This window comes from Cherax quadricarinatus, chromosome 7, assembly GCF_038502225.1.
Source record: "Cherax quadricarinatus isolate ZL_2023a chromosome 7, ASM3850222v1, whole genome shotgun sequence".
NCBI classification, from domain to species: Eukaryota; Metazoa; Arthropoda; class Malacostraca; order Decapoda; family Parastacidae; genus Cherax; species Cherax quadricarinatus.
Window position 1 is genome coordinate 62,208,570 of NC_091298.1, and position 27,636 is coordinate 62,236,205.

Sequence of the window (27,636 nt, forward strand, 5' to 3'; positions counted from 1 at the left end):
TCTCACCAGCGATACCTTGTTTCTTACCAGCGATACCATGTTTCTCACTAGCGATACCATGTTCCTCACCAGCGATACCATGTTTCTCACCAGCGATACCATGTTTCTCACCAGCGATACCATGTTCCTCACCAGCGATACTGTTCCTCACCAGCGATATCATGTTTCTCACTAGCGATACCATGTTCCTCACCAGCGATACCATGTTTCTCACCAGCGATACCATATTTCTCACCAGCGATACCATGTTTCTCACCAGCGATACCATGTTTCTCACCAGCGATACTATGTTTCTCACCAGCGATACCGTGTTTCTCACTAGCGATACCATGTTTCTCACCAGCGATACCATGTTTCTCATCAGCGATACTATGTTTCTCACTAGCGATACCATGTTTCTCACCAGCGATACCATGTTTCTCACCAGCGATACCATGTTTCTCACCAGTGATACCATGTTTCTCACTAGCGATACCATGTTTCTCACCAGCGATACCATGTTTCTCACCAGCGATACCTTGTTTCTCACCAGCGATACCATGTTTCTCACCAGCGATACCATGTTTCTCACCAGCGATACCATGTTTCTCACTAGCGATACCATGTTTCTCACCAGCGATACCATGTTTCTCACCAGCGATACCGTGTTTCTCACCAGCGATACCATGTTTCTCACCAGTGATACCATGTTTCTCACCAGCGATACCATGTTTCTCACTAGCGATACCATGTTTCTCACCAGCGATACCATGTTTCTCACCAGCGATACCTTGTTTCTCACCAGCGATACCATGTTTCTCACCAGCGATACCATGTTTCTCACCAGTGATACCATGTTTCTCACCAGCGATACCATGTTTCTCACCAGCGATACCATGTTTCTCACTAGCGATACCATGTTTCTCACCAGCGATACCATGTTTCTCACCAGCGATACCGTGTTTCTCACCAGCGATACCATGTTTCTCACCAGTGATACCATGTTTCTCACCAGCGATACCATGTTTCTCACCAGCGATACCATGTTTCTCACTAGCGATACCATGTTTCTCACCAGCGATACCATGTTTCTCACCAGCGATACCGTGTTTCTCACCAGCGATACCATGTTTCTCACCAGTGATACCGTGTTTCTCACCAGCGATACCATGTTTCTCACCAGCGATACCATGTTTCTCACCAGCGATACCATGTTTCTCACCAGCGATACCATGTTTCTCACCAGCGATACCATGTTTCTCACCAGCGATACCATGTTTCTCACCAGCGATACCATGTTTCTCACTAGCGATACCATGTTTCTCACCAGCGATACCATGTTTCTCACCAGCGATACCGTGTTTCTCACCAGCGATACCATGTTTCTCACCAGTGATACCGTGTTTCTCACCAGCGATACCATGTTTCTCACCAGCGATACCATGTTTCTCACCAGCGATACCATGTTTCTCACCAGCGATACCATGTTTCTCACCAGCGATACCTTGTTGCTACTACACTAATACCACTGCTACTACCATTGTTGTTGCTACTCAGTAATATAACTGTTGTTACTATTATTACGTTATTACTACAGACCTTCAACGCACATATTTAAAATTTAATCTCTGATAAGACAATAAAAAATATAAAATATAACCCGGTGTAAATTTTGTTTCTAAGAAATGCAAAATTTCATGTTGCATTTCCCGGCAAAAAAAAAAAATGAGGGGGGTTAATAACTCTGGAAAATGTACAGTTGTTTCTCTTGTTAACACGAGATATTGACGAATAAATTCAATGATTTTACTTGTTGAAAATAGTTGTGAATTACTGTAAAAATTTTCCGAAGTAAAATTGGTCGTCTGCATATTACAAGAAGACAAATGTGGTCACAGACTTCTAAACAAAATGGAAAATTACTCCCAGAACTCTATGGTTAGCTGCTCTAACTGCCACTAGAAATGTGTATGAGGGAATTAAGATAACAAGAAGTTAAAGTAATGGGTATATAGAGGGAAACTTGGGGAATTATGCCAATTATATGTGCGCATTCGGGCGCTTTAGAAGGTTCCAGCACTACGCGGCCTGACAGACGAGAGCGCGCCATAACCCAGGAGTCACGTGGGCAGCGCACTCACAACCTCCACCATATTACTGCCTCTCTCCTCTATATCACCTTAAACATGGACTCCAGGAAGATAATAGATATACTTAGGGGGACGATAGATCCAAATTTGCGGCAGCAGGCGGAGGAGGAACTGACGCAGGTGAGGCAGAAGTGGAGGGCGGAGGCTGCTCTGCCCGCCGCCAACCTTATAAATTCTTTACATTATTAATACTATTTTTGATATTTAGTGATCTGGTTGGTGTATGTCCGAGGCAAGCAGAGCTTCACCTCCACATGTGCTTGTTAAGGAATTTTGTCTGGTTTTCTAGGTATTAAAGGATATTTGTGGTGAGGTCTGGCTGGTGGCGTTGTTGCTGCACGACCTCACTGCTCCTCCTCCTCCTCCGTGATCACCATAAATAAATAAATATATTTTTTTGTTCTTTTTATGAAATATTTGTATTTGCGTTAGTTGTGTCGTATGTGGAAAAGACCTTGGTTATGCACAGGGTTTCGGATAGACTTATACTAGGGGTAATATTTTGACTTTATTGGGTTATGCTATGTAATCTACACATATGCTGCTGTGTATGGTAATTTATGTAACTGTATTTGTGTGTGTGTACCTGAATAAACTTGGTTACTGATAGAGCATGATGTACCCTCCCCTTAGTGCAGCTGCTGGAGATGATTTTGACCAGGGGGGGATATTGAGAGGGTTTATGTCAGCCATGTGAGCTGTATGACCCTTGTGGGTTTAGCACTGGTTTTGATTATAATACGTCAGCCTTGTATGTGTAATTGACATAACCATGTGAATAAATGGGCACTGCAGCAGGCCTACTGGCCCATGCTCTAAGCATGTTCTTCTCTCGCCCCATCACTCACACTCTTGTACTTCTCCAGTCTAGTTTTAAAGCCATTCAGAGTTCTTGCTTCAGTGACATAAGTTGGTAGTTACACTCATCCACAGTTTTATTGCCCAACCAGTAGGAGTAATTTGGTTCTGGTTTAACTAGCCCTGGGTGTCCCGTGGCTCGGTCGACAATATACTTGCCTCGTACACTGAATGTCTCTGGTTCAGTCCCCGGCATAGGTGGAAACATTGGGCATATTTCCTTATACCTGATGTCCCCATTCGCCTAGCAGTAAGTAGGTACCTGAGTGTTAGTCATCTGTTGATCACATCCTGGGGGAATCTTGCCTACCACTGACTATGCTCTCATCTGCTACCTGTCCCCTTTTCACCTGATGCCAGTATATAAGTGCCAGCCTTCTTGCCTGTGGTCCAGATTCTTCATGACTACAGTGGTCTTCAGTTCCAATCAGATCTCTTCTTAATCTTAACTTTACCAGTTCTCCAATATTATGTTATGGATCTTTTACTACAGGTCATATTCTGGTAATTTTTAGCCCTTGATATTTTTTTCTACTTCTGCACTTCAGTTATTCCCCCCTAAAAAAAAATAACATACCACGGGTGGGGTTTGAACCCGTGGTAAGTCTCTCAAAACTCCAGACCGTCGTGTTTGCCACTGGGCCAGCTAGCTTCAATAGGAGACTCTGACCGTGGGTTCAAACCCCGCCCGTGGTATGGTTCGTTTGCAATCGTCTCATTAAGATTTTGAGTCATTTCCCCCCTAATTCTGTGACTTTACAAAGAAAAGTTCAGAGCCTTCAGTTTTACACAGGATTAATTTGTCATTTTCTCTACACACTTATATATATATAGTATATATTTTCTGTAATGAGACCAGAATTGAGTTGCATAATTTAAATGAGGCCTAACCAAAAATATGAAGCTGAGAAAAACCCTAAAACCTTGGTTATTTAGTTTTTGATATGAAGCTAAGAATTCTGCAATTGTAGGGTATCTTTATTGTTGAAGTATTTTGCCTATACTGTAGGCTTCTAAAGTCAGATATAAAAGTAAAATAAAATATGGAGACTGCAGCAGTAGTGGATCTGAATTCTCCAGGCTGAGAGATCAGTGCAAGAACTCAAAGGTTGATGGACTGATCACATTTTTATCTCGCCACTACCGCTGTTGTCTCTATATTTACTCTGTATGTGACTGAAAAAGTCTGTGTAAGCAAAACATTTAAAATATAAAGACACCCAACTGTTGCACAAGTTTCTAATCGTCTATTTGTCAGCATTATATGCTATTTTCATTATTATAAGAATTCTATTAGCTCTGTTGCACAACACTTGTGCACTATTGTCTTGGCTTCAGATTTCTGCTAGCTAAAACTCTGGTATCTTTGTGTATTCAGTTTGATTTAAGAACACAAGAAGGTGCACTGCAGGAGGCCTACTGGCCCATGCTAGGCAGGTCCAAGTCACCTGCTGGCTCAAGATAGTCCAGTCCAGTTCACATCCACTCATGTTTTTGTCTAACCTATTTTAAAAACTACACATTTCAGCTTCAGTGATGTTACTCTGGAATTTGTTCCACTATTACCAAACCAGTGCTTTCCTGTATCCTTTCTGAATCTAAATTTTTCCAACTTGAACCCATTGCCCTGAGTCCTGTTTTAGATAATTTTCTAGGATTAGGACCTTTAATTTATTTTCATTACTCTGCCTCTGCCACTTATCAGACACACACACCTATCTCTATCATCCTGTACTAGTCTGATGTGCATTTGTGTGTTGAGGCAAACGTATGACGATGTTTATACTGTCATCAGTTATTTTTGTAGATTGTGAACAAGGACTCTGACCCTGATCCTTGTGGAGCACCACTAGAAATCGGTCCCTATTCTGTGCTCCCTATTTGTGTAAATTGTTGTCTTGTGTCAGCCATGCTTCTATCCAGGATAGAATTTCTCCAATACGCAATCCAACGTACGAGCCACAGCCCGGCTGGTCAGGTACCAATTTTAGGTGCTTGTCCAGTGACAGTCTTCAAGCTGGCACTGGACAAGCACCTAAAATCGGTACCTGACCAGCCGGGCTGTGGCTCGTACGTTGGCTTGCGTGCAGCCAGCAGTAACAGCCTGGTTGATCAGGCTCTGATCCACCAGGAGGCCTGGTCACAGACCGGGCTGCGGGGGCGTTGACCCCCGGAACTCTCTCCAGGTAAGTTCCAGGTGATACTATCATGTGTGGAGCCTGTCAAAAGCCTTCCTGAACTCCCCACACAGTCGTATTCATCATTATGGTCAGTTGCCTTTGATGTATTAATGAAGTTAGTAAATTCATCAAGCAAGAACACTTTGTAAAACTCAGATTTGTTGGACAAATTATGTATTTCAAGGTGATTTTGAATTTCGTCCACAGTTAAAGGTTCTGTTGGTTTTCCCTACGAGTGAGGGTAGACTGATTGGTCCTAGGTAGCTAGGTGGTACTACCTTTTATCAGATGTATGAAAAATGAACTTGTTAAATTTTTTTGCACAGGCAGTATTGCTGAATCTTTATTCTCATGAACACATAAGATGACGGGTAAATCTAGCAAACTTCTACTCATGTTCAATGTGCACATGTGCTTTGTCGTACACTAGTTTGTAATCCTGTAATATTTCCTTTTCAACCAAGGATGCCTGGTCTGAGACTGGGTCATGGGGAAGATAATCCTCAGAGTCATGTACCAGATTAACAGGTATCAGCCAGTAATTTACACCAGCTGCCCTAGACATCCACTTGCCGCCCACTCTGAACCTGTTCGTCTGACTTGATTTGAAAATCATGACTACTGGACTGGGCTCCCTATGATTGTATAGTATACCAGTGTGATTAAACTTCTCTATAATCTTTGCCATTTTAGCCCCCCTTTACTGTCTAAAACCCAATATTAGTATTGCTCATAGTGTCCACTTTAAAAAAAAAATTGAATGGTAGAGAATCTTTTTTGGGAGGTAATAACACCAAAAGTACAAAATTTAATAGAAAACTTAGGGTATTACACAGTTGCAAATTTATCACTGGGTGCAATTCACTTATTAGTGATTGTGCCCACTTTGAGTCTTAAGTAAATTCCATGGCTTCATTTTACCAAATTCTTAGCTATTTTTGCTAGTATTTTTCTGTTCTATCAATTGAAAACAAGAAACCGCCCATCCAAGTATATTATAATTATCCTATAATGTGCATTGAAGTTGTAATTTAGCCAGTTTTACACGTTTAAAGTACCAATTAATAATGGTATGCAAAGTAATTTAAACAGTCCTGGTACTAAAGCATTTCCTCTGTTCATTTATCATGTCCCCAGGTCTCTCCTGTATTACACTTCCCTTCATTTTGAGTTCATAATAAATTTGAATTCATAAAATAGAAGATTTCCTGGATAATAACACATACCTGGAGGGTGTTTCTGGGGTCAATTCATAAAATAGAAGATTTCCTGGATAATAGCACATACCTGGAGGGTGTTTCCGGGGTCAACACCCCCATGGCCTGGTCCATGACCAGGCCTTGTGATGGATAAAGGCCTGATCAACCGGGTTGTGACTACTGGCAGCATACAAACTGACATGAACCACAACTAGGCTGGTCATGAACTGACAAAACAGATCAGTTGGGTTGCAGGGGATGCCTTGCACATCCTTGGGAAAATTGGCAAAAAGTCTAATATTTCCAATAGTTTGAATCCAGTTTCAAGCTATTTCCAGTCCTGAAACCTCCAAAATCATCTCTATTTCAGTAGTACATCTTCCATTCAATCATATGACACCAAGAAATAGCCAATAAAATCTTGAAAAGCATCCTGGAAAACACCTCAAATTTGTTATTTTAAGCCAAACACATGGTCAGCTTTGTTTCCCCCATCATGCACTGTGTGGGGCATGATTTTTTTTATATTGTCCACATTCACTGCAAAGACTCATTCTGTCATATCTAGGCCAAAATTTATTGCTCACAGCTTATCGGCGAGTTGAACTCGTGTTGTAGAACTATACAAGGGACCCTGGCCTCAGTGACGTAGTTCTGTGTGACAGCCCCTGAAATGGTTAATTGTGATTGTTTGAATGCTGGAAAATTTATTTAACCAAAATAGAAATGTAAACAATGGATATCATATTGAATAAATTCTGGTTTAGATATCAAATATGGATGAATCTTGCTGATATTGGAATTTCCCAAGTATTCAGCCAGTCAGAACTTTCATTTTCTTACTTGCAGAGCGTTCTCCCATATACATGTACTGTGTATGTAAATTTAATAAAACTGTCAGCAAGCACTAACCAAACATAACTCAAACCTGCTTAGAGGGTGCTTTGGGGGTCAACATTCCGGCAGTCCAGTCTGTGACCAGGCTTCCCCAGTGGGTCAGAGCCTGATCAGGCAGGCTGTTACTGTCTACTGCATGCAATCCAATATCTGACTTAAAACCCAGCTGGTCAGGTACTGACTTTATGTATCTCTTCAGCTTTCTTGTGAAGAAAACTAGGGGTCTGTTCGTAGTCCCCCACATGCATGCTTGGAGGCTACCAGTCTCGGGGGGGGGGGGGGCTTGTACACTCGTGCCACTCTTGTTTTTCATAGAGGGTATGTTACACCATCTGAGTATTTTTGCTTTCATAGCTAGTGATTTTTGTGTGAAGATTTGGAACCTGTCCCAAATCTGCACACAGATTTCAGACAGGTCATCTCTTACGACTGCATTCCATGGAATACAGGTCAAGGGACTTCTAACAGTCCTAGTAATTGAGGTACGTGACTATTTATGCACGCAGTGGAGGTTCTCTTTATATTCTCCAGGTTGCAGTTTTGCCTGCCTTGGCAGGAGCTGTTAGTGTACAGCAGGATTCCAGCCTAGAGAGAACTAGTGACTTCAAGAGGATCATTTTGGCTTAGGATTCCTTGCTTTGAAGGTTCTCATCCATCCTATCATTTTCCTTGCAGTTTTGATGACACTTGTGATCCTTGAACATGAGATCTTGACATTATCACTCTAAGTCCTTCTCACAAATTTTTTTCTGTTGTGGTTAGAATGTTATATTCTGATCTAGCTTTTATTTCTTCAAGTTTTCATTAATGACGTAATTGAAAATTATCCTCTTTGAACTTATTATTTTCTCTGGCCACTGGAAGACTTGGTTTATATCTGCTTGTAAATTTAATGTCCTGAATTATGTCATTGAATAGCACCAAACCTGCTGCCTGGATAACTCTGTGATTACGCTGAATTGAAATATCTGAATTTGCCAGACATAGGCATTGTGGGCTTTGTCAGTATGTTTAATGTAGTTATCAATTAATGATGTGAATTTATTGCCTAATAGAGAGATCATTTTTAGTTGATGCAGTTAAGAGGATGTATTCTGAATCTGCTTTTAACTGGCGATAAGGAGAGACTAATATGAAGCAGGTTTGAAACCTCAGGAAAAGCAGTCATGAAGAGTGCTGTTTTAGCCTTGGTCTCTAAATGTTGCCTTAGCCTTTGCTGGAAAAAAAATGCTGTATTACAATTAGTCACCTTCTGCTACTGCTAAAGTAAGACCAAAACAGACCTTAGCTTTAGTGAGGCCCTCTGCAAACAGTGCAACATCGTGTCCAAAGCCAATTGATCAGACAAGGAAGTTGATCTTGTCCTGCTCTCTTCTCTTACTAACACTATAAATTAAATCACACCTCCCATGAGGTCCTCATTCCTGCAAGCTGACTTGTGTTGTGGTGTCCTAATTATTCTCTGGTGTATTTGGTGTTATAGGGATACATGGTGCTTTTGCAGAATTTGGAGCTAATCTTTTACTGAAATGGAAAAGCATTTGAATATGCTTTCAGGGTTAATCAGATTACATAATAGAAGTCACTGGTAAAATCCATGCAGATTTGCAGTATACCCAGAGTTTGCTTACAGAGTAGGTTTTGTGTAATGTATCTGCTCAGGGGCGAATGTTGAGAAACTTTGCCATACAGTGTTAATGAGTAATTACAATACTGTGTACTGTAGTAAGTACTAGGTGTGTCATAATGTTTGTATTGGTAGGTATTGGCTAATTTTGATGGTGTCAATATCAGGTGTCTGCTAATTTTGGTGGTATTGGTATCAACATTGAGTATTGGTATTGGCAAAAAATTTTGTATAGTTCATCCCTAATTAAGATGTATTTTTTTGTATATAAATTTTAGGAAATTAGATAGGTTGATTTTACAGCAGTATTAAATATTGACTTAAAAATTACACAACTATGGGAGGGAAGTTGTAAGGGGAAATTTCAGTTGATTCTCTTTCCTTTTTTTTTTTCCCTCTTAAGTTTACCAAGAGTAATTTTTTATTGGTCTTGGTAATTCTCATGTCCTTTGTTGAACATGAATAATTCATGGTTGTTGAACTTTATCTTGCTAAATAAATAAGAAAAACATGTATGGTATGAAACATTGAACTGTCCTATTTACAGAAAGCTCATATACTACTATATTGTATATTCTGTATATCTTGCATTACATCATTATTATACTGTGCCACAAGTCTTCATAATGTTCTAAAGCTTATTATATTTACAGATGAAGAAAATCATTGGGTTTACACCTGCCCTTCTTCAAGTAGTGATGATGGGAGAGTTGGATATGCCTGTACGTCAGGCAGGAGTCATCTACTTAAAGAACATGGTAGCACAGTACTGGAAAGATGCAGAGTATGAGGGTGGGGAGCCTATACCTTTTCACATACATGAACAAGATCGTGCCATGATCAGGGATGCTATAGTAGATGCAGTTGTTCATGCTCCAGACTTAGTGAGGTAAGGCTTTCATTGTGAAAGTGGAACACTTATTTACAAACACTCGTGTATTACTGGGAGTGCCTTTAATGTACTCTAGACTGTTGATTAAGACTCGGTCTGTTAACTTTTTGCTGTGAGATAGTTAAAACATTATAGCATACTTTCAATGAGCATACTGTATATTTTAGTGTGGACTAAATTTACAGAAAAATACAGTAGCTAAAAGATGGTGCACAAAGGCTAGTAACTGATTATTTCACTTAACTACACATTCCTGTACCTTTTTAAGTTTACATACCATTGAATATGCTGGTGATTGTCAAGTGTGAAAGAAGTGATTGAGAGATGATCATGCAGCACTGCCCTAAATATAGGGCCATCACTGTGTATGCCTTATATATACAAAATATTTAAAGCAGTAGTGGTAGATCTTATTAAAATGTGACTAAATTAGCTGTTTCCTGTTTAGCAGTCGGTGTATTTAGTGTTTTCATGTTTTTATTCTGGGCACCTCTGCAAAAGCAGTGAAAATGTGTGAGTGTGGTGAAAGTGTTGAATGATGAAAGTATTTTCTTTTTGGGGATTTTCTTTATTTTTTGGGTCACCCTGCCTCGGTGGGAGACAACCGACTTGTTAAAAAAAAAAAAAAAAATGTACTTTTCATCACAGCTAAAATGTGAGGATAATAGTTACTTATATACAAATTGAGAAGGATTATAAGATTTATATAGCCTTTATTTCCTTCCATTTGCATAATCAGGGTTGAGATGAAATTAAATGAGTCGGTGATGAGTTTTTTTGGTTTCGAACATATTATGACCAAAAGTGGCACTTAGGGTGCTAGAAATATCACTGGGATATGATCTCCAGATGACCTCCCTTCCACACTTTTTTTTATCACTTCCTAATGACACTTCCTACTACAGAAAAGAAGAAATGGGTTCAAAAGAGATTTTGTCGGCATGCACACTCGCAAGACACAGCTCCAGTGTTAGACACTGCTCCACAGACTGCAAGATTTCTAGGGACATGACCAGCAACAGTTTTTTTTTATTTATTAACACATCAGCCGATTCCCACCAAGGCAGGGCGGCCCGAAAAAGAAAAACTTTCATCATCATTCACTCCATCACTGTCTTGCCAGAGGGGTGCTTTACACTACAGTTATAAAACTGCAGCATTAACACTCCTCCTTCAGAGTGCAGACACTGTACTTCCCATCTCCAGGACTCGAGTCCAGCCTGCCGGTTTCCCTGAATCCCTTCATGAATGTTACTTTGCTCACACTCCAACAGCACGTCAAGTATTAGAAATTTGTCTCCATTCACTCCTATCAAATACGCTCATGCATGCTTGCTGGAAGTCCAAGCCCCTCGCACACAAAACCTTTACTCCCTCCCTCCAACCTTTCCTAGGCCGACCCCTACCCCTCCTACAGATTTATACACTCAAAGTCATTCTGTTTTGTTCGATTCTCTCTACATATCCGAACCACCTCAACAACCCCCTCTTCCTCCACCCTCTGGATAATAGTTTTGGTAATCCCCCACCTCCTAATTTCCAAACTATGAATTTTCTGCATTATTCACATCACACATTGCCCCGAGACATGACATCTCCACTGCCTCCAGCCTTCTCATTGCAACATTCATCACCCATGCTTCACACCTACATAAATGTGTTGGTATAACTATACTCTTGTACATTCCCCTCTTTGCTTCCACAGACAAAGTTTTTTGTCTCCACAGACACCTAAGTGCACCAGTCACCCTTGTATGTACATAGATGTTAGAGCTGTAGTACAGACATTCCTCACTTAACCTACCTGTTTAATGACTGCCAGAACTTACTACCAGCTCTCCGACCAGTTGGTATTGTGCGCTGTACAGGAGCTTTAGTCGTGGAACCTTGCTAATGCGCTTAATTTAGATGTTGAAGTGGAAGATATTGAAGAATTAGTGGAATATGTCGAGGGAGAGCTAACTAACAAAAATTTAAGAGTTGGAAGTGCAACAGCACTTGGAAGAGGAAAGAATGGAAGAAGTACAAAAGGTCACTGTAAAGGATTTAGCTGGTGTGTTCTGGAAAGTGAATGTGGCTATATTAAAACTAGAGGGTATGGACCCGAATGTTAAACGGTTCACAAAAGTCGAACGGCAGATGGATGAACTTTTACGATGCTTTTGTGGAATTTATGAAGAAAAAAGAATTTCAGTGCAGACCACACCAATGAGATTCTTCTGGAAAGCTACACCCTGTACCCTTACCCCTACAAGTCCTCCCATTTCCTCGCCGTCTTCTCCCTTACCCAGGCCCTCTACAGCTTATAACTCCGATGACTCTCCTCATTTATTGACCAATTCGCTCAACAACGTAGTCATAGGAATGGAATGCGGTCGCTAAGCGAGTGCCTGTAGCGTGAAACATTTGTACCTGTGCGTTTGTTATTAACGTGTATTTTGTAAACATTGATAATGCTTAGTGCGGGTATTGTTGCATAAAGCAAGTGAATATATGTACATTGTGCATAATATTGATCTCATGGGCCACAAAATTTACTGGAAAACAAAAAATTAAACCCACATAACCCCTCATAAAATGGAAACATGAATGTGCATTAATGGCTGATGTTGCCATCAGTGCATCATCAATCTTCAACTTCACATTTATATCTTGGCAAGAACTGATGGTAATTTTTTTTTATTGCCACTAAAATAATTTACTTTTAATTGATAAGATTTTTTTTAATGTGGATACAGCAATTTTAATTTTGGGGCTTTGGACAGTGAATAAGTAAAACTTGAATTAGTAAAGAAGGTTGTGTCGGCTGTCTCAGTGGCATGGGTATGTGAAGAATACAGTGGACCCCCGGTTAACGATATTTTTTCACTCCAGAAGTATGTTCAGGTGCCAGTAGTGACCGAATTTGTTCCCATAAGGAATATTGTGAAGTAGATTAGTCCATTTCAGACCCCCAAACATACACGTACAAACACACTTACATAAATACACTTACATAATTGGTCGCATTCGGAGGTGATGGTTATGCGGGGGTCCACTGTATAGTGTTAGTGTCTGATATCTGTAAGAAGCCAGCACAAGATTTGACTTCATTTAACTTCAGTGTAGGTAATAGTGTTAGTTCCTCTGACACCTTATCTCAACCACAAAAATGTAAGCAAAATTACTGTAAATGCATATAGTACAATAAAATTTCTATGTAGTACTGTATAGGTGTACAGGTTTTCAGTACCCATATTCTTAGTGTCCAGATGTCTTCTGCATCAGTGAGCTGTCTTCTAGTTCAGAAGATAACTGAATGATTATGAAAAACTAATGTTATAATTCAAAGGTTTTCAACAATCTTATGTATCGTGCACCCCCCTGCCCCCTCTATTAGCTAATTAATGAGAGGTTTTCCTTTATGGTAAACAAATAAATGTGTACGTAGGATGTTAGCTACACAAGTAAATTTTTTTTTTTTTTTTTACACTTTAGCTGTCTCCCACAGAGGCAGGGTGACCCAAAAAGAAAGGAAAAACTTTGATCATTTAACACTTTCACCATTACTCATGCATAATCACTGTCTTTGCAGAGGTTATAAAAGCTATTACTTGCTATTAAATAATAGCTTTCATAACCTTTTGCTTGTGTGCAAGTTGATTGTTCTACCATATTGTATTACTACTATTACCACTAGTATTACATCTCACTCTAAGCCTATATATACCCTCTGTGTGCATGTATTGTTTGTAGCAGCTTGATAAAGCTCCTGGAGAGTGAGAAACGTTGCCACAATAAAATGTCACGTTAGTTGTACTTGTCCTTTTACTTAACATACGGTCGGTAATTCTACCAACATCAATACAATTTTTATTATCTTTCCAAACTACCAATATCCCAAAAACTCCTCCTTTAAAGTGCGGGCATTGTACTTCCCATTTCCAGGACTCGAGTCCGGCTAACTGGATTCCCTGAATCACTTCACATAATATTACCCTACTCACACTCCAACAGCTCATCAGGTCCCAAAAACCATTTGTCTCCATTTACTTGTATCTATCACCCTCGCGTACACTTGCTAGAAGTCCAAGCCCCTCGCCCACAAAACCTCCTTTACCCCCTCCAACCTTTTCGGGGATGACCCCTACCCTGCTTTCCTTCCCCAACAGATTTATACACTCTCCAAGTCATTCTACTTTGTTCCATTCTCTGAATGACCAGACCACCTCAACAGCCCCTCTTCAACCCTCTGACTAATACTTTTAGAAACTCCACACTTCCTGCTAATTTCCACACTAAAATACAGGAGGTAAATGTGTAGTATTTGGGCATTAGATAAATGTGCTGAAGGAGACTTGATGTATTAGTAGCAGAGTAATTTCCTATTTGGGGTAATAGGATAACTGTTAGCTATATATGTACTCATGAATTTTCAGCTCTGTTTCTAGTTGTATTTGCAAGTGTAAAATTAAAGTTTATATATAAGAAGGGGATGGAAGGGAGCTTCAAAACAAATACAGTGGTCCCTCGTTTTTCGTAGTTAATCCGTTCCTGGAGTTGCTACGATTATCGAAATCTACGATTTTCAAATCAATTTTCCCCATAAGAAATAATGTAAATACAATTAATCCGTTCCTGACACCCAGAAGTATTAAAACAAAAAATTTTTTACATGAAATATAGATGTAGTACATAAACAATACAATGGGAAATGATGAATGAAACATTAACAGCATGACACTTACCTTTATTGGAGATTCTTCTTAGTGTATGGGAGACTGGAGGAGGAGAGAGATTGGATTGTTTACAGTTTGGAAGGAAAATCCCCTTCCAGCAACACCTCAGGTACCAATTGCTTTTCTGGGGTTGCTTCTCTTCTGTTTCTTAATGAAACTAGGACCAGCTTGAGAGTCACTGGAGTCCTGTCTCGCAAAATAACTGGAGAGAGCTCTGTTTCTGGTGTCTCTTTAACACTTCCCTAAAATGGCCCAAGACTTTGTCACTGTACATGTTGCCAACATGGCTTGCAACAACCTTGTCAGGGTGATGTTTCTCCATAAATCTTTCCACTTGTGCCACTTACATATTGTTCAATGATGTTTCTCTTAAATTCAATCGTATTTCTCACCACCTTTACCACAGGCTTGGCACTAGGAGCTTTCTTTGGAGCCATGGTAGCTTATTTAGTATTTGCAAGCACTAAAATGAGTGGAATATTATGAAATATTTCGTAGGAGCACGTGAGGGGACCTTCGCTCACTGGTAAACAATGCCAGACTGGCTGGGTAGGGAGGCCACCCCGGCTCACACCGTGCGTACTACTATTCACGAGTCAACCTATGATTAGCGAGCCCATGTTTATGTGAAAATATCCCTATGATTTCCAAAATCTATGATTCCCGAGAACTACGAAAAACGAGGGACCACTGTATTAGCTGTTACCACCTGAGATAGCATTGGAAGTTTTGTAAAACTTGATCCTTGGCAAAAGTGGGGCTTTGTAGGTTTCTTTGTCCTGGTACATGTAGTTGGTTGAAGGTCTTTTAATTTGTGGTGGTTTGTATAAGTGTGCTTATTTTTAGTAATACTTTTAAGAATTCAGATTTCAGATTGCATTTCAGTCTTCAGGAAACCATACAATATGATATGTTCTGGCAGTTTCTTCTTAATTTTGTCATTCCCGTCATTATTTGTCCCTAATTATTGCCTGATGTCCTGCATTTTTGCTTCAGATTTGTGCCTTGGCTTAGGTGTTTATATAGGCCACTCAAATGTGTACTTAATGTCTTCTGTCCATTTTATGAGCAATGTTGCCATCTTTTTCCACCAGCTTGTCTCGCCTTTGTAGATGCTGGTGTAAGTGCATGGTTGAAGCTTGTATAGTTTCTCGGTTTTCCTTCGCTTGTGGCAGACTCGTTACTCCCATACACATTGTACTCTGTGGCTCAAAAGACTGAGAATTTCAGAGATTTGAAGATCAAGCCCCTAACTTTTTTTTGAGCTTTTTGAATTGGGCAGTATTTTATTGTGTTGATTTGCAGTGAGCTTTTTTTTTGTAGAGTTATGCAGAAACTAAAACGCAGAGGTATTGGGAAGATGGAGGGAATATTTTGAGGAATTGTTAAATGTTGATGAAGATAGGGAAGCTGTGATTTCGTGTATAGGACAAGGAGGAATAACATCTTGTAGGAGTGAGGAAGAGCCAGTTGTGAGTGTGGGGGAAGTTCGTGAGGCAGTAGGTAAAATGAAAGGGGGTAAGGCAGCCGGGATTGATGGGATAAAGATAGAAATGTTAAAAGCAGGTGGGGATATAGTTTTGGAGTGGTTGGTGCAATTATTTAATAAATGTATGGAAGAGGGTAAGGTACCTAGGGATTGGCAGAGAGCATGCATAGTTCCTTTGTATAAAGGCAAAGGGGATAAAAGAGAGTGCAAAAATTATAGGGGGATAAGTCTGCTGAGTATACCTGGTAAAGTGTATGGTAGAGTTATTATTGAAAGAATTAAGAGTAAGACTGAGAATAGGATAGCAGATGAACAAGGAGGCTTTAGGAAAGGTAGGGGGTGTGTGGACCAGGTGTTTACAGTGAAACATATAAGTGAACAGTATTTAGATAAGGCTAAAGAGGTCTTTGTGGCATTTATGGATTTGGAAAAGGCGTATGCCAGGGTGGATAGGGGGGCAATGTGGCAGATGTTGCAAGTGTATGGTGTAGGAGGTAGGTTACTGAAAGCAGTGAAGAGTTTTTACGAGGATAGTGAGGCTCAAGTTAGAGTATGTAGGAAAGAGGGAAATTTTTTCCCAGTAAAAGTAGGCCTTAGACAAGGATGTGTGATGTTACCGTGGTTGTTTAATATATTTATAGATGGGGTTGTAAAAGAAGTAAATGCAAGGGTCTTGGCAAGAGGCGTGGAGTTAAAAGATAAAGAATCACACACAAAGCGGGAGTTGTCACAGCTGCTCTTTGCTGATGACACTGTGCTCTTGGGAGATTCTGAACAGAAGTTGCAGAGATTGGTGGATGAATTTGGTAGGGTGTGCAAAAGAAGAAAATTAAAGGTGAATACAGGAAAGAGTAAGGTTATGAGGATAACAAAAAGATTAGGTGATGAAAGATTGAATATCAGATTGGAGGGAGAGAGTATGGAGGAGGTGAATGTATTCAGATATTTGGGAGTGGACGTGTCAGCGGATGGGTCTACGAAAGATGAGGTGAATCATAGAATTGATGAGGGGAAAAGAGTGAGTGGTGCACTTAGGAGTCTGTGGAGACAAAGAACTTTGTCCTTGGAGGCAAAGAGGGGAATGTATGAGAGTATAGTTTTACCAACGCTCTTATATGGGTGTGAAGCATGGGTGATGAATGTTGCAGTGAGGAGAAGGCTGGAGGCAGTGGAGATGTCATGTCTGAGGGCAATGTGTGGTGTGAATATAATGCGGAGAATTCGTAGTTTGGAAGTTAGGAGGAGGTGCGGGATTACCAAAACTGTTGTCCAGAGGGCTGAGGAAGGGTTGTTGAGGTGGTTCGGACATGTAGAGAGAATGGAGCGAAACAGAATGACTTCAAGGGTGTATCAGTCTGTAGTGGAAGGAAGGTGGGGTAGGGGTCGGCCTAGGAAAGGTTGGAGAGAGGGGGTAAAGGAGGTTTTGTGTGCGAGGGGCTTGGACTTCCAGCAGGCATGCGTGAGCGTGTTTGATAGGAGTGAATGGAGACAAATGGTTTTTAATACTTGACGTGCTGTTGGAGTGTGAGCAAAGTAACATTTATGAAGGGGTTCAGGGAAACCATCAGGCCGGACTTGAGTCCTGGAGATGGGAAGTACAGTGCCTGCACTCTGAAGGAGGGGTGTTAATGTTGCAGTTTAAAAACTGTAGTGTAAAGCACCCTTCTGGCAAGACAGTGATGGAGTGAATGATGGTGAAAGTTTTTCTTTTTCGGGCCACCCTGCCTTGGTGGGAATCGGCCAGTGTGATAATAATAATTAAAATAAAACGCAGTTTAGTAATAGGTGGTAAACGAGCTCGTGTTCACATGCAGAGCCTAGCATTTATGGTTTGCAGATCTAGCTACAGTTTTCCTGGTTGTGCATTCACCAGTAGTTGGTCTAGCGTTATCTGACTTGGGGGCTGATGTGTGAGTATCACTGATTTATGACCTGTCTTCGTGGATCTCTGGCAATAGGGTATGAATTGAATCTGTTTATAGAATTTAAAGATGTAATAGTACAATAAAACAAAATCTGAATAGACAAGAGAAGCTAAATGAAGATGATTTTTAGCACCATCAAAAATACAAAGGAATGCAATACTGACCAAATTGGTCAATATTTTGAATAACATTGTTAACCTGAACTGAGGTGTGCATGGTGCAGAGAATTTTGGTAATTTCTAACTGATTAGATAAGCTTGATCAAGTATCCTAAGCAACTGTGTATCATTCTTATTAGAAGTCTTTTGAATAATACCAGGACATGTGCATGTGTTGCATATTGATGCTGAAAGATTATGGGAGTAGAGTGGAGGAACAATGAGGAAGACACTTGAGATTCCTAGCTAACTTTGTTTAAATTTTTGGTGGTTTAATGAGGCCTTTTCAGAATGAATGGTAGTATAAACATTATTAACCTGCTTGATATGTATATAAAGAAGAATTAAAATGTTCAAAAGATTTTGAGGTATAGGTAAAGCAGTAATTAATGAGTTATATTCCAGAGTGCAGTTGGCAGTATGTACATACCAGATGGTGAAACACGACTTCCCAGGCAGATGGACAACTATTGTCGATAAAATTAGCATATATCTCCAGAATCCAGACACTATGCTTTGGAATGGAAGCCTTCTCTGTCTTTATCAACTTGTCAAAAATTTTGAGTGAGTATAAAGAAGTGAGGCACACTGTTGCACCTCATGGATGGATCATTGCATTATTTTGGGGCTGTATTCAGCATCACTAGGTTTATTACAGAGCTCTGTTCATGTTCACTAATAATTTTTTTTTTTTTAAAGGGAGGGGTGATGTATTCAAAATGGAGGACAAGAGTTATTATATAGGGGAGGCCTGGGGACTTGATTAGTGAACAAAGGAAAGGTTACTTTAGTGGCTGGAATGTCTAGTGTTTATTTTTGAGTCTGGGTCTGAATGTGAAATTTGTTAAATTGTGTAAAATTGGCCAAATTGGCAACTTCTGGTACCATTACTTGATAGTTGAATGGGCAGTTAATTTCTTGCACTCAGTGGATAGAACACAAGGGGCATGTGTATAATAGTCAGGAATTGAGTCAGTTTGAGCAGTGAAATAGGCTTCAATGTGGGCAAAGTCAATCCTAAAGTGCTACCCAGCCTCCAGTTGTGATTTTACCCACTTTCAGGCCTATGTTAGGTCAATTTCATTGCTGAAACTGATCCCAGGCTATTTAGCTGGCTTGATTTCCTTTGTAATCTTGCCCTGTGTAATTCAATAAGCATTCCTTCAATTTTTTTATTTTTGGTGTCATTAAGTATAGAAAAAATTCCTCTTAAGTAGAAATTCTTTTCGATCCCAGAAAGATTTTATACTTTGAAAAATTGTTGCTCTGAAGGGACTTTAATTTTAGGGCATTTTGACAGTGATGTCCTATAGTTACATGTCCATGCAGGCTTTGTAGTAGGTTACAGGCTGATAAATTAGACACATGTGCAACTCTTGGGTATCTTTATTGAGGAAACGTTTCGCCACACAGTGGCTTCATCAGTCCATACAAAGGAGAATCTTGAAGAACAGGAGGAGAATGAGGTAATCAGTCCCTCAACCTTGAGTCGATGTGGTCAGTTCATCAATCTTGAATAGAATACGGCATACGTGCTGAGAAGGAGCTTATAAACCGTTGGCAGGAGAAGTGCAGCAGTCATAGGTGGTGTAACATTTGTTCAATGTTGAAGTAGGTCGTGCCCAAGAATTAGGCAAGCGAAGAATTCCCAAGTAATAAGATCCCAAGAAGTTGCAGTGTCTGACAGGTTACAGGCTGTTGGGAAGTGTCTTACCAGTTTTTGTTGCCAGCAACAAGTCTTCACAGTGGTGATGGTGATAAGCAAAAGTTAGTCCTTGGAAACTAACACAAATACAGTGGACCCCCGCATAGCGATATTAATCCGTGCAAGAGAGCTCATTGTTATGCGAAATAATCGTTATGCGAATGAATTTTCCCCATAAGAAATAATGGAAATCAAATTAATCCGTGCAAGACACCCAAAAGTATGAAAAAAAACATTTTTACCACATGAAATGTTAATTTTAATACACACAAACTGAAAAAGGCGTGCACAATTACATGACACTTACTTTTATTGAAGATCTGGTGATGATTGATGGGATGGGAGGAGGAGTGTGTGTTAGTGTTTAGAAGGGGAATCCCCTTCCATTAAGACTTGAGGTGTCAAGTTCTTTTCTGGGGTTACTTTCCTTCTTCTTTTAATGCCACTAGGACCAGCTTCAGAGTCGCTGGAGTTCTGTCGCACAACATATCTGTCCATAGTGGCCTGTACCTCTCGTTCCTTTATGACTTCCCTAAAGTGTTTCACAACATTGTCAGTGTAATAGTCACCAGCACGGCTTGCAATAGCTGTGTGAGGGTGATTTTCATCCATAAAGGTTTGCACTTTCAGCCACATTGCACAGATTTCCTTAATCTTTGTAGTAGGCAATTTCTTCAATTTCTCTCTCCCCTCCTTCGAACCAGTTTCCTCAGGTCTGGCCTCTTGCTGTTGAAGTTGATCTATCAGCTCATCAGTGGTTAGTTCTTCATTGTCCTCCTCCACCAACTCTTCCACATCATCCCCACTAACCTCCAACCCCAAGGACTTTCCCAATGCCATAATGGATTCCTCAACTGGCATAGGATTCTCAGGGTTAGCCTCAAACCCTTCAAAATCCCTTTTGTCTACACATTCTGGCCACAGTTTCTTCCAAGCAGAGTTTAAGGTCCTCTTAGTCACTCCCTCCCAAACCTTACCTATAAGGTTTACACAATTGAGGATATTAAAGTGATCTCTCCAATAGTCTCTTAGTCAGTTGAGTTTCTGAGGTCACTACAAAGCACCTTTGAAACAGAGCTTTTGTGTACAGTTTTTTGAAGTTTGCAATAACCTGCTGGTCCATGGGCTGCAGGAGAGGAGTGGTATTAGGAGGCAAAAACTTCACCTTAATGAATTTCATGTCCCCATAAAGTCGCTCTGCCACGTCTGTAGGATGACCAGGGGCATTGTCTAACACCAGGAGGCACTTAAGTTCTAATTTCTTTTCAGTTAGGTAATCTTTCACATTGGGGGCAAATGCATGGTGTAACCAGTCATAGAAAAAGTCCCTAGTGACCCATGCCTTACTGTTTGCCCTCCACAGCACACACAAATTAGCCTTGAGGACATTCTTTTGCCTGAACGGTCTGGGAGTTTCAGAGTGATACACTAATAAAGGCTTCACTTTGCAATCACCAGTAGCATTGGAACACATCAACAAAGTAAGCCTGTCTTTCATAGGCTTATGTCCTGGGAGTGCCTTTTCCTCCTGAGTAATGTACGTCCTGCTTGGCATTTTCTTCCAAAACAGGCCTGTTTCATCACAATTAAACACTTGTTCAGGTTTCACTCCTTCACTTTCTATGTACTCCTTGAATTCCTGCACATATTTTTCAGCTGCTTTGTGGTCCGAACTGGCAGCCTCACCATGCCTTATCACACTATGTATGCCACTACGCCTCTTAAATCTCTCAAACCAACCTTTGCTGGCCTTAAATTCACTCACATCATCACTAGTTGCAGGCATTTTTTTAATTAAATCCTCATGCAACTTCCTAGCCTTTTCACTTATGATCACTTGAGAGATGCTATCTCCTGCTATCTGTTTTTCATTTATCCACACCAATAAGAGTCTCAACATCTTCCATCAGTTGCGATCTCTGTTTCGAAAACACAGTTAAACCTTTGGCAAGAACATATTCCTTGATTGCGTTTTTGTTGCCCACAATAGTAGCGATGGTTGATTGGGGTTTACTATACAACCTGGCCAGCTCAGAGACACGCACTCCACTTTCATACTTATCAATGATCTCTTTCTTCATCTCTATAGTAATTCTCACCCTTATTCCTGTAGGGTTGCCACTAGAAGCTTTCTTGGGGCCCATGGTCACTTATTTTGCAGATAAAATCACCAGAAACACTGTAATATACGAAATGTTCCGATTGTATGCTTTGATGTTACTGCGGAGGCTGGCTGGTAAACAATGCCTCCGGCGGAACATGCGAGGCTGGCTAAGGGCGCACATTAGACGCGTCTCGGACGAACAGCGTTGAGCGGGTTTTTTAGCGGTATGCGAGGCAAAATCTTAGCGATAAAATGTAGCGGTATGCGGATTTAACGTTATGTAAGGCCAACGGTATGCGGGGGTCCACTGTATTGACTATTTGTTTTTACCTTTCCTCACCCCTCTCCATATATTTGTTCTCTGTGGTAGGGGAAAACAGAAAAGCCTCCATAGATTGGCCTAATGCAATAGCACTGTCTTATTTACATCTGGCACAATTTTTTTTTACATTGGTCAATTCCCATGTTAATATAAAGTAAATGATAGAAAATTCTGAATTTAGAATTTCAGTATACTACCCCATGATAAGAGATTTTCATGAAAAACTTTCCTTGACATGTATGTATCTGAAGTTAAGTTAAGTAATGTGTGTGTGGAATTTTGTTTTATTCATCAGGAAACAGAACAAGTGTTTCCTGGTAGGTCATAACCTGTAAAATGACCCACTGACTTTCTTTTTTAAATTGTCTTAAGTGTTAAAAGGTGTTAGTTTAAATATAATTTTAGGGTTATTGCAGTCCTATTATGTAACCATTTTTTTTAACGCGTTGGCTGTTTCCCACCAAGGCAGGTGACCCAAAAGAAAAATCCAGAAGAAAGAAGAAACTTTCATTATCATTCAACACTTTCACCATCACTCAATATTTAATTAAAAAAATCATGTCTTGTAAGAACAATGTTTAAATGGGTTTTAAGTCAGATTAGGATGAGATTGGGATAAATGAATAGTGATGGTTGATGATCTTTCCTGGAGCAGTTGTATGTATTGCTTGAGAGACAAAATCAACCTAGAATAAGTCAGGAACAGTGCTACCAGGACCAACCAGTGCCAAGGTAGTTTCCAAGATCCTGATACAAAATTTATTTATCTCTACAAATTACTATGTTATAGTATACTTATAACTGTAATTATGAAATTGGGTTTTCCTTAGATATAAAAAGAAGGAAGATAGAGGTCCACTTCATGAAGCAATGAGAATGCTGCTTCCAATGTGTTATGAGCGAATGGTACACCTTCTGCCAGACCCATCTGAGCATTCCACCCTCCTACAAAAGCTTGTTCTCAAGATTTTTTATGCTCTAACACAGGTAATGGTATAAAAGTTCAGTTAGCAAAATGTTATGTTCTTCCACCTACTGTATGTGATTGTTTAACCATTGCTTTGTATAGATAAACTTTTCAAAAAGACCTTGCCATTATCCTGTTCTCACTCTCCGCCTGTGTTGTAATGACTAAGTGTTGATATCTGAAAAACTATTTTTCCATGAATTGCCCTGACATAAAAATAGGAAATTCTATTTTTGACCTTGAAATTTCCCAAGTCAAGAACATGTACGCTTTCTCTTCACGCAGTATCATTTACCGCTAGAGTTGCTAAGCCGTGAGCATTTCACTGAATGGATGGAAGTTATACGACAAGTAGCAGACCGTCCAGTACCAGATCAGACCTTGCAAGTAGATGAAGAAGAAAGACCTGATTTACCATGGTGGAAGATTAAGAAATGGGCTCTTCATATCCTGGCTAGACTATTTGAGAGGTCAGTGTAACTTGTCTTGGTAACCTAACCAGACCTGTGTTGTGATGGTACATTGATGAAAGTGCTATAATTGGTTAGTTAATAATTTTTGCTGAAAATTTCATACAGTACAGTGTGTTGTGATATGTAGAACTTTTTTTTGTTTCCACCTCGCAACAAAGTAGGGTAGAAAATAAATGTACCATTTATTTAATCCTTAAAATATTTTTCTTAAATTTACACACGGCTCTCACTTTTTCCCTGTAAATATGTCAGATTATTGTTGGCTCAAATTTGATGCTGGCTGACATTTTATGTAAGTGTTTTGAGTATCCTACAACCTTGTCATAGAAAAAAAGTGAGGCTTGGTTGGTTCAGTGTATCATACAGGACATGTCAGCAACCTGTGTGATATGCTGCTCAACATCTGAGTAAGCAAATTTAGTTTTGTTTAGGCTTGTGCACATAGCATAACTGTGTGTTTTAAGATATTCTTAAGGACCCACACATTATTTTATTATTATATTTTTATTATCACACTGGCCGATTCCCACCAAGGCAGGGTGGCCCGAAAAAGAAAAACTTTCACCATCATTCACTCCATAACTGTCTTGCCAGAAGGGTGCTTTACACTACAGTTTTTAAACTGCAACATTAACACCCCTCCTTCAGAGTGCAGGCACTGTACTTCCCATCTCCAGGACTCAAGTCCGGCCTGCCGGTTTCCCTGAGCCCCTTCATAAATGTTACTTTGCTCACACTCCAACAGCACGTCAAGTATTAAAAACCATTTGTCTCCATTCACTATCAAACACGCTCACGCATGCCTGCTGGAAGTCCAAGCCCCTCGCACACAAAACCACCTTTACCCCCTCCCTCCAACCTTTCCTAGGCCGACCCCTACCCCGCCTTCCTTCCACTACAGACTGATACACTCTTGAAGTCACTCGGTTTCTCTCCATTCTCTCTACATGTCCGAACCACCCCAACAACCCTTCCTCAGCCCTCTGGACAACAGTTTTGGTAATCCCGCACCTCCTCCTAACTTCCAAACTACGAATTCTCTGCATTATATTCACACCACACATTGCCCTCAGACAAGACATCTCCACTGCCTCCAGTCTTCTCCTTGCTGCAACATTCATCACCTATGCTTCACACCCATATAAGAGCGTTGGTAAAACTATACTCTCATACATTCCCCTCTTTGCCTCCAAGGACAAAGTTCTTTGTCTCCACAGACTCCTAAGTGCACCACTCACCCTTTTCCCCTCATCAATTCTATGATTCACCTCATCTTTCATAGACCCATCCGCTGACACGTCCACTCCCAAATATCTGAATACATTCACCTCCTCCATACTCTCTCCCTCCAATCTGATATCCAATCTTTCATCACCTAATCTTTTTGTTATCCTCATTACCTTACTCTTTCCTGTATTCACTTTTAATTTTCTTCTTTTACACACCCTACCAAATTCATCCACCAATCTCTGCAGCTTCTCTTCAGAATCTCCCAAGAGCACAGTGTCATCAGCAAAGAGCAACTGTGACAACTCCCACTTTGTGTGATTCTTTATCTTTTAACTCCACGCCTCTTGCCAAGACCCTCGCATTTACTTCTCTTACAACCCCATCTATAAATATATTAAACAACCACGGTGACATCACACATCCTTGTCTAAGGCCTACTTTTACTGGGAAATAATTTCCCTCTTTCCTACATACTCTAACTTGAGCCTCACTATCCTCGTAAAAACTTCACTGCTTTCAGTAACCTACCTCCCACACCATACATCTGCCACATTGCCCCCCTATCCACCCTGTCATACGCCTTTTCCAAATCCATAAATGCCACAAAGACCTCTTTAGCCTTATCTAAATACTGTTCACTTATATGTTTCACTGTAAACACCTGGTCCACACACCCCCTACCTTTCCTAAAGCCTCCTTGTTCATCTATCCTATTCTCCATCTTACTCTTAATTCTTTCAATAATAACTCTACCATTCACTTTACCAGGTATACTCAACAGACTTATCCCCCTATAATTTTTGCACTCTCTTTTGTCCCCTTTGCCTTTATACAAAGGAACTATGCATGCTCTCTGCCAATCCCTAGGTACCTTACCCTCTTCTATACATTTATTAAATAATTGCACCAACCACTCCTAAACTATATCCCCACCTGCTTTTAACATTTCTATCTTTATCCCATCAATCCCGGTTGCCTTACCCCCTTTCATTTTACCTACTGCCTCACGAACTTCCCCCACACTCACAACTGGCTCTTCCTCACTCCTACAAGATGTTATTCCTCCTTGCCCTATACATGTAATCACAGCTTCCCTATCTTCATCAACATTTAACAATTCCTCAAAATATTCCCTCCATCTTCCCAATACCTCTAACTCTCCCTTTAATAACTCTCCTCTCCTATTTTTAACTGACAAATCCATTTGTTCTCTAGGCTTCCTTAACTTGTTAATCTCACTCCAAACCTTTTTCTTATTTTCAACAAAATTTGTTGATAACATCTCACCCACTCTCTCATTTGCTCTCTTTTTACATTGCTTCACCACTCTCTTAACCTCTCTTTTTCTCCATATACTCTTCCCTCCTTGCATCACTTCTACTTTGTAAAAACTTGTCATATGCTAACTTTTTCTCCCTTACTACTCTCTTTACATCGTCATTCCACCAATCGCTCCTCTTCCCTCCCGCACCCACTTTCCAGTAACCACAAACTTTTGCTGAACACTCTTACACTACATTTTTAAACCTACCCCATACCTCTTCGACCCCATTGCCTATGCTCTCATTAGCCCATCTATCCTCCAATGGCTGTTTATATCTTACCCTAACTGCCTCCTCTTTTAGTTTATAAACCTTCACCTCTCTCTTCCCTGATGCTTCTATTCTCCTTGTATCCCATCTACCTTTTACTCTGTGTAGCTACAACTAGAAAGTGATCTGATATATGTGGCCCCTCTATAAACATGTACATCCTGAAGTCTACTCAACAGTTTTTTGTCTACCAATACATAATCCAACAAATTACTATCATTTCGCCCTACATCATATCTTGTATACTTACTTATCCTCTTTTTCTTAAAATATGTATTACCTATAACTAAACCCCTTTCTATACAAAGTTCAATCGAAGGGCTCCCATTATCATTTACACCTGGCACCCCAAACTTACCTACCACACCCTCTCTAAAAGTTTCTCCTACTTTAGCATTCAGGTCCCCTACCACAATTACTCTCTCACTTGGTTCAAAGGCTCCTGTACATTCACTTAACATCTCCCAAAATCTCTCTCTCTCCTCTACATTCCTCTCTTCTCCAGGTGCATACACGCTTTTTATGACCCACTTTTCGCATCCAACCTTTACTTCAATCCACATAATTCTTGAATTTACACATTCATATTCTCTTTTCTCCTTCCATATCTGATCCTTCAATATTACTGCTACCCCTTCCTTTGCTCTAACTCTCTCAGATACTCCAGATTTAATCCCATTTATTTCCCCCCACCAAAACTCCCCTACCCCCTTCAGCTTTGTTTCACTTAGGGCCAGGACATCCAACTTCTTTTCATTCATAACATCAGCAATCATCTGTTTCTTGTCATCCACACTACATCCACGCACATTCAAGCATCCCAGTTTTATAAAGTTTTTCTTCTTCTCTTTATGGGCACAAACGGCTTTAAGATTACAAAGTATAATTTTTCTCCAAGATAATAAAAAAAATTCAAAGTGACTTATTTCCATATTTTTATGGGTATCACACCTTGAACAAGTTAAAATATAAGATTTCCTTACCAAGATTGCTTTGCTACACAGGTCTCTTGCAGTTTAAGTGTTTATAGCTGTCTTGAGAGAAGTGTGCGTATCTTTTCTTCTTTCAACGTACCAGCCGTATCCCACTGAGGTGGGGTGGCCCAAAAGAAAAAACTGAAGTTTCTCCTTTTAAATTTAGTAATATATACAGGAGAAGAGGTTACTAGCCC

The 27,636-nt window shown here is 40.1% G+C and overlaps 1 protein-coding gene across 1 annotated transcript in view; it reads left to right on the forward strand.

Moving 5' to 3' along the window:
• The first annotated feature begins 1,997 nt into the window (after positions 1–1,997).
• msk (importin-7 msk) overlaps positions 1,998–27,636 on the forward strand; it is a 96,057-nt gene continuing 70,418 nt past the window's right edge. The window contains exons 1-5 of the mRNA XM_053774190.2: positions 1,998–2,249; positions 9,544–9,779; positions 18,478–18,636; positions 23,034–23,190; positions 23,456–23,640. Coding sequence (XP_053630165.2) covers positions 2,013–2,249; positions 9,544–9,779; positions 18,478–18,636; positions 23,034–23,190; positions 23,456–23,640 — 974 coding nt within the window. The 5' untranslated portion in view covers positions 1,998–2,012. The remainder of the gene's footprint in view (positions 2,250–9,543; positions 9,780–18,477; positions 18,637–23,033; positions 23,191–23,455; positions 23,641–27,636) is intronic.